The 8,113-nt window shown below is 38.7% G+C and overlaps 1 protein-coding gene across 1 annotated transcript; it reads left to right on the top strand.

Moving 5' to 3' along the window:
- On the top strand, positions 1-1,206 carry LOC131635050 (uncharacterized). The gene has a single exon (XM_058905654.1). It carries the CDS (start codon positions 1-3, stop codon positions 1,204-1,206), a length of 1,206 nt encoding a protein of 401 aa, XP_058761637.1.
- Positions 1,207-8,113: the final 6,907 nt, after the last annotated feature.

Raw genomic sequence — 8,113 nt, 5'->3', positions numbered from 1 at the left:
ATGGCTGGAAGGATGCTCCGCTGGTCACTAGAACTTTCAGAATTCAACATAAGATATGAGGGGAGGAAGGCTCTGAAAGCGCAAGTTCTAGCAGACTTCGTGGCCGAAATGGCTTTCCCCGAAACATCAGCCTGTAACGCCAAAAAATGGACTTTATATGTGGACGGATACTCGAGCTCGTCTGGAAGCGGAGCAGGTATTATCTTGGAAATTGGAGAAGGGACCCTGATAGAAGTATCGCTCTCCCTTTCCTTCCCCACCTCCAACAACCAGGCAGAATACGAGGCACTTCTTGCAGGTTTACACCTCGCCAATGACCTCGAAGCCGAGGAGATCGAAGTTTTAACTGATTCCCAGCTGGTAGCATCCCATATCTCGGGTGAATATCAAGTCAAGAGAGACCATCTCGCTGAATACCTGACTCTCGTGCGTAAAAGAACGGCCAAATTCAAGAATGCCATGGTAAGACATATTCCACGGGAACATAACGCCCGGGCGGACGTTCTATCAAAACTGGCCAGCACGAGGAAGAAAGGCGGCAACAAATCCGTGATCCAGGAAATATTACCCAAGCCCAGCACAAAATCTCCGGTCGGAATAACTCACGTAAACGCGATCGGAGACATGTCCTGCTGGATGACCCTGGTATACAACTATTTGACGAGCGAACTCCTGTCGGACGATCCTAAGGAAGCCGCCATAGTCAGGAGAAGGGCTTGCTCATACGTCCTGGTCGAAAATCGATTGTATCGACGAGGATTTTTCATTCCCCTCCTCAAGTGCATTGACGAAGGCACGACCCCTCACGTGCTTAGAGAAATACACGAGGGAATCAACTCCCAACACTTGGGAGGAAGATCCCTCGCCAGGAAATTATTACGGGCAGGATACTACCAGCCCACCATGCAGCACGATACCAAAGAATATGTGAAAAGATGTGACAAATGCCAGCGTTTCAGGGACATGCACATCACACCCCTCAACGATCTTAGATCCCTATCATCACCCTGTCCATTTGCCTGGTGGGACATGGATCTCCTCGGACCATTCGTGACCAGAACAAACCAAAACAAGTACCTCATAGTCTCCGTCGACTATTTAACTAAATGGATCGAGGCCGAACCATCGGCTAAAATCACGTCCTTGAACGTACTGCGTTTCTATAAAAGAAACATCCTTGCCCGGTTCGGAATACCCCTGACGTAGGCCCTCAAAAGGTGAAGTCTGTTTCATAGAGCTGCCCTATAAATAGCCCTCCAACCCTAGAGGGCAAGGTAATCACTTTCTTACCCAAAATCTCTCACTTTTCTGTTGTACCTTGTTGTCTAAATACTTACTTTGACATCAAAGTGCCTTGCAGGTACAACCACCTTTTTTTCCTCAACCGTTCCGAAATTCAAGCTTCACCGTTGCTGGCCATTTGTTCTGCTTGTAAAGATCATGTTGCTTTTTCTAGATGTGGTTGGAATGATACATACGTTAAATGTGAGTACTTTATCAAAAGTCATTTATGTTATCTAAAACAATATATACTTTTTCCTTTTATTAGACCAATAGTCCACCTACTGGTTTGACAATTAAATTGTCAAAAGTCCTTTCACTTTATTTAAAATTTTAAATAGATTTTTTTTCATGTCAAATTAGACTTTTATCTTGAAAAATATTTATCCTGTTGTACAATTTCACAATTTAAAGTTTCAAATCCTTATAATTTAGTTTATTTTAACTTAGAACCTAATTTTCATGCTACTAATATCTTATTAGTAAAACTTTTTTTTTAATTGGTTAATTTTCATTTTGCATATGCAATTTGGTCAAACTTCTTTACTTCACATTTTTCGTATCGTTCAAAAAATACTACACCATAAATAATGCACCCGGGCAACAACACGAGTCTCATACTAGTTCCTATGAAAATCTTCAAATTCAGTATTCATTCATATGAATTATATTATTTTGAATTTTCTCCTCTCGTTTTTCTCTTCATTTTTCTCCTTTCTTTCTATCCCTTTTTTAGTTTCACTTTTTCTAAAACAAAAATGATTTTATAATAACAAGAAAAAGTGAATTTGAGATAGAGAAGACCGAGAAAAATGGAAGGGGAGAATCCAAATCCAAATTATATAGTCTTATTTGCAGCACTTTTAAGTTAATTTTAATATATATTTATTTTTGAAAATTCTTTAATGAGGAATAACTTATAATGAATAAAATGAGCATTTTAATAATATCTCAATCCACCTATTGATACTCTTAGCCACCCGGCAAAATTCTAATTACGCCCCCTGATTTCGAAGATGCACATCCGAGAGGAGTTTTTCTTAACAAAATTTTGTTTTTTCTGGAGGTGCATCTACGGAAGCATTAATAACTAGTGAACGTTGGGAAAATTCAAATTAATTGAGTTCGGGAAATCTTTCGTAGATATATCTACGGAAGGTCTTAAAAACATAGTGTTACATAGATATACCTATGGAACATTATGTTATATTTTAAAATCAACTACATTTCAATCCAAAACTCCATTTTTTTGTACATCAAAGTAGTGTAATTTAAAGGCAATGTAATATAGTACACCAAAAGAATATATTGTATAAATCATCCAAATTGTGTCATATACATAAATTAAAATAAAGTACATAAATTTAATAAAAATACAGCCATCAAAATAATCAGTACAATCACTATTGTGTGTGCCAGACAACATCCTCATCCTCTCATTTGTCTCTCGCGCCACCTCTGCGTCCACCGCCTCGTCTATCGGATACTTTGCCTCTATTGTCAAGTTCCCCGCCTGTCATGGAACGATGTCTACTATACAAAAATGCCCCAATCTGCCACCCTAATGATATCATCCAGTATACGCCTGTGATCAGACCCCTCGGAGAAGAAACCACCGCCAATGTCTTCTCGCGCCATCTCAAGTATCTCACGACAACGAGGAAGAACATCATGTGTGTGGTCCAACTGAAATTGATGAGTCTGCAATATCTCTTGAGGAGCTAGCCCAGACGGTGATCCCTCTGCAGTGGGGATCATGTAGGGCTGTGACACCGTGAAGTAATAAGTGATGTACCCGTCGGTGCAGCTCCACTCTACCACTGCCCTGGTCGCCCGAGCTTCATCCGGAACCATGTGATGCTCAAAGTCTGTAAAAGCCTCATCTATTTGTCAACGGGTCATCAAGGTAGAAGCGGAGATAGAAGGGTGGCGAGGTATTGTCTGACAGTAGCCAAACTGTTGCATGACGCACTCCGGAAGATAGCGAGTAGTGATGGTCGAACTGCATGCCAACCATCTAGAATATAGTGCAACTTCATCCCACGGAACCGTCTCACGGTGATCAGCGTAACAGGCATATCGGATGTCCTCGGCAGCCAGGCGATCCAGATAGTTTTTGTGCGGAATCGGCACCTGGTTCCCTCTGAGGAAGACAAAGGCACTAGCACGCGACATGACCTCAGTGTAGCCAGACACCTCTCCCCAGCCAATGATCATAGGGAAGTGCTGTAATATCCAACCTTGAAATGAAAATAAAAAACACGGGGATCAAACATTACCACGACAACAGAATGAGCAACTTTGAGAAAAAGTATAAGGATATAAGATTGTTACCACTAAGAGTGCACAACTGCCTGCCACAGTCCTTTCCTTCTACTAACATCCCTCTTCGAGTCTATAGTAGTTGTACTCATGGATCCGTGCGATATCCGAAAAGTACCTCAGGTAAATGAAATTTGTATAGGAGGAGCTCGTGTATGCAAATAACTGAGTGCCTACCAAAAATAGGAAGTAACACCTCAGCCCTTAGTGTTTGTGTATCTCCACCTGAAGTGGATCACCAAGTAGCTCGGTATCAAATCTCTGCTTCAAGAAGGAAAACCTCACGTGCGCGCCGCAGGTCCTCTCCACTTCCTCAAGCGCATCCTCTAGATCAGCCTCGAGCTCCTCAATCAGAGCCTCCCTCGCTTCCTCCTTCGTCATCCTACTGTGACAAAGGAGGGTACCTCATATATGTATATGTAAGAGGCATGCGATGTCGTCCAAAGTGACGGTGATCTCACCAAAAGGAAGATGGAATGACAATGTCTTTGGGTGCCACCTCTCTGCAAATGCCATCAGCATGTCGTTGTGTATAGTGGAGTATCCGATTTGACAGCAGTCCTTCATTCCAGAAGCTGTGAGGATATCCTTAAACCACAGCTCCATAGGCTGCTGTCGTAACACCCGTATATTTTAATTTTGATTTAATTTGAAAATTGAATTAATATTAGAATTATTTTGAATTATGGAAAATAAAATTAGAAAATAAAAGATTTAAGGCATTGGGCCAAGGTACGGTGTTAGCAAGTAAGGAGGTGTGAGTTAGTAAAGCCTTTTTCTAATTAAAGTTATTTTTCATAAAGCAAGAAGGAAATTGGGAAAAAGGATAGAACGTGAAAGAACTGAGAAGTTGGAACACGAAGAACGTGAAGAAGAACTGTTGAGGGAGAGACCAAGATCAAGAATTTGGCTAAGGTAAGGGGGGACTCTTCCAATTATCATCTCTTATTGTGGTTATGAATAATAGTGCATGTTTGGTTGTGTTGTTTGGGTTGATTTGGTTATATGTGAGAGTTAGGTTTTGGGGTTCTAAAGAATTGATTAGAAATTGGGTTTTTGGTGTATAATTTGATATAGAATGATAGTCTAATAAGTATGAACAAATCCTATGAATAGAATTGTGAAAATGAACAGATTTACACTTAAAATCGTAGACTGATAGGAGTAGAAACGAGTGAGAATTGGACTGGTACGAAATTGCATGTTCTGGAAATTTACTGGTGTTTCGCGTATGAAACAGTGTCATACGCGTATGGGATGAGGCCATACGCGTATGAGGGACAACCCCAGGGGCAATACGCGTATGATACGCAGCTGCCCTGTCCCAAAAACCATGTTCTGGTGGATTGCGTATGAGGAGCATATGGGAGTGGTCATACGCGTATGGGAAATTTTAAGAAGGATTATGGTTCTGCTGATACGCGTATGAAGAGGCTGATACGCGTATGGAAGATCTTTCTGGGAAATTTTGGTCCTGGTGAAACTCGTATGATACGCGTATGATGAAGCGTGATACGCGTATGGGCTAGGCCATACGTGTATGGATGTTGTGTGTTAAAATTCTGTTTTGTGATTTTCTTTGAAAGTTCAATGGTGTGTAACTTTTGATCTGTAGGCCTATTTTGAGTGCCGTTTGGAAAATGATGAACCTTGTGATATGATCTTGTGTTTAATGATGTTTTGAATTATGTTGAATGATGCTAATATACGTATGAACATACTTAATGATGATGATGATGATTATGATAATAATGATGATGATGAGGAGGAGGAGGAGGAAGATGATGATATAAGTATGTTGTGTATGTTGCATTCATTCATAGTCATTGTTGAGGGTTGAATCCTAATGATGAGAGGATTCAGTGAAGGGCATAATTCCCATTGTGTGGAATTTGTGCTGGCAGGGCCGTATCTTGATGATGTTAGATCGGTCGCTGGGTTATTCCCATTGATGATGTTTGGTACCACATGCATAGAGTCAGTTGCATTCATATGCATGAATTTGATAACATGACTGAATGTACTTCATTGTTATAATTGGTATTGTGTGTTTTGTGTGATGATGGATTATCTGAATATAGATGAATCAGGTGAATAATATAACTATTGATGTATAATTATTTATAATGCAATAATATTTGTTAATTGCGAATGAGACTCACCCTTACACTATATTTTTCAGATTGAGGATAACGGCTTCGACTTGGTGAGGATTAGCTCATGAGTCAATATGTTAGTTCGCGTTGGGTGTCATGCTCTGATAGATGTAACACTGGGGAACGCAATGTTTTAAGTTTATGATAATAACTCTGTTTTGTTTAATTTATTTTGACGATTAAAGCATTGATGATGTGATGCTAGTTGATGATTATTTCCGCTGTGTAAACATGAGATTTTGAATTATGAGTTATGTTAAGATGTTTCTTGGTGAACGCATGACAGTGACGGATAATGTTATTTTATTATACAATTGTGTCACCCTTATTTGCATGTACTCTGATTTAATTATTAATTTCCGTGGGGGTTTAGAAGGGTGTTACAGCTGCAGAGAGGAAATCTTCCGCCAGTGGTTGTAGAACTTCTGGGAAGCTCTTTTCTGAAAAATATCCAAGGAAAACACTATTAATAACAAGAAAAGTTAGAAATAATAAATTTCCACAAAGAACATAAAAGTAATAAGTAAGAATTTTTACCTTTTTGTTCGAGATATGGTTGTATGATTTGCATACCCTATCAATAGGGATAAATCTAAAGGACTCCATGGGTAGCCCACAGGCGGCTCAGGTGAATCAACCTCTTCGTGCAACTAGTGAACACCATCAGGAGGTGGAACGGGAGATCCAACATCTGCCGGAGGTGACACAGGAGATCCAGCATCCGTCGGAGGTGACACAGGAGATCCAGCATCCGTCGGAGGTGGCACAGGAATGGCAGAAGTACAGCACAGACATCTGCGGGTGGAGGGCGTCTGTGTGGAACCCTCACCATCGTCTCAACGCCTCCGGGATGAAGAAGTAGATGTGGAAGGCCCCTGTCCACTATGCTTCGGGTGAGTTTACATCGTGGCCCCATCCGTCACCTCTACTGGCACGGAGGTGTCATGTACATCTGCTAGAACAGAGGATCCATCTGTCACCTGTGAGACCACCGACATCTGTGCACGTCGAACAGGGGCATGTTGTGCAATACTCCCACGTATAAGTTAGTCTGACTGGTCGGCCATAGCGTCTGCATTGTATTAAATAAAGTCAGATTAGACACAATTAACTTATAAAGAAAAAATAAAATAATAATAATTTTAATTTCGTAGGTGCGAATATGGAAATCTTCCGTAGATACATCTACGAAACTACCTAACGTTTCATTTGTTCTGTAGATGAACCCACAGAACGTTTTGATCCTCCAAATATGCAACAATGGCGTCTCTCACTATTCCAGCATTCTAAAAAGCAATTTCTGGTGGCTTGATCATCCGTTTTACACATAAAAAATATCTACATTATCTCTAAACTATGTTTCTACAACTACCTAATAATTTCTACACCTAAAAGTGTATCCAAATGAAACTACAAGAAATACTCGAAAACTTGAAAATTTACCGATTAAATTGAGTTTTGAACGAGTCGGAATGTGTTGATCATTGTTGTTGATGTTTAATACCAAACTTGAGAGAAAACAATGAAGTTTGGTGGAAGTTTGATAATTTTAGATTAGAGAGATTGAGAGAGTAGAGAAGATGAAAAGAGAAGAATGAGGGAGGAGAATAGTCTTATGCATAACTAGAAGGATTTTGTAGATGCACCTACGGAACATATGCACTTTGAACAAAAAAAAAGTACTTCTAGAAATACATCTTTAGAAGCAAGGAGAATTTTTGACAATGCGCATGGTGCATAACAGACCCAAAGGATAGATTAAAAGTTTTCTTGATTTTAACATATAATGTTGTTTTTAATTTAAAAAATGTATATGTCATTTGGTAAAACAGTTTTACATAATCATCTTATAGAAATAAAAAATTCTATAAATTTTTGCATTCATAAAATGCACTGATAAATCTTTTTTATTTTATAATCGGATATTCTATGCATGTAAAGAAATTAATTTTTTGAATTTTAACATTTGATTAGGTTGGAGGAGATCCCACCGTCTTATTTAAATGCTCTTTGATAAATAAATTAGTTTTAAACGATACATATACTTGATTTTTATTTTTAAGTGTACTATTCTTAAAAGTCCTAATAACTTTTTCTATTGTAGATTCTTTACACGTCTATTTTTCTTAAATATTTTCTAGCAATTGTGTAGTCGTAGACATTTTAAACTTTTTTATTTTTTTAATTAGAACATTATATTGAATATTCATAGTAAAAGATTTAAGTTAGAAGTCAATTTTAGATATTTGAATAAGTTAAATTTTTAATGATAATTTTTTCGAATCATTTTTTCTAGAAAGAAATTCATTATAGATATATAAGGAAGTCGGTGACTAATTATATAAATTTTAAAA

The sequence above is a fragment of the Vicia villosa genome, unplaced genomic scaffold (assembly GCF_029867415.1).
Source record: "Vicia villosa cultivar HV-30 ecotype Madison, WI unplaced genomic scaffold, Vvil1.0 ctg.001416F_1_1, whole genome shotgun sequence".
NCBI lineage: Eukaryota > Viridiplantae > Streptophyta > Magnoliopsida > Fabales > Fabaceae > Vicia > Vicia villosa.
The sequence above is the reverse complement of the archived record's forward strand: the minus strand, read 5'-3'. Positions and strand labels throughout refer to the sequence as shown.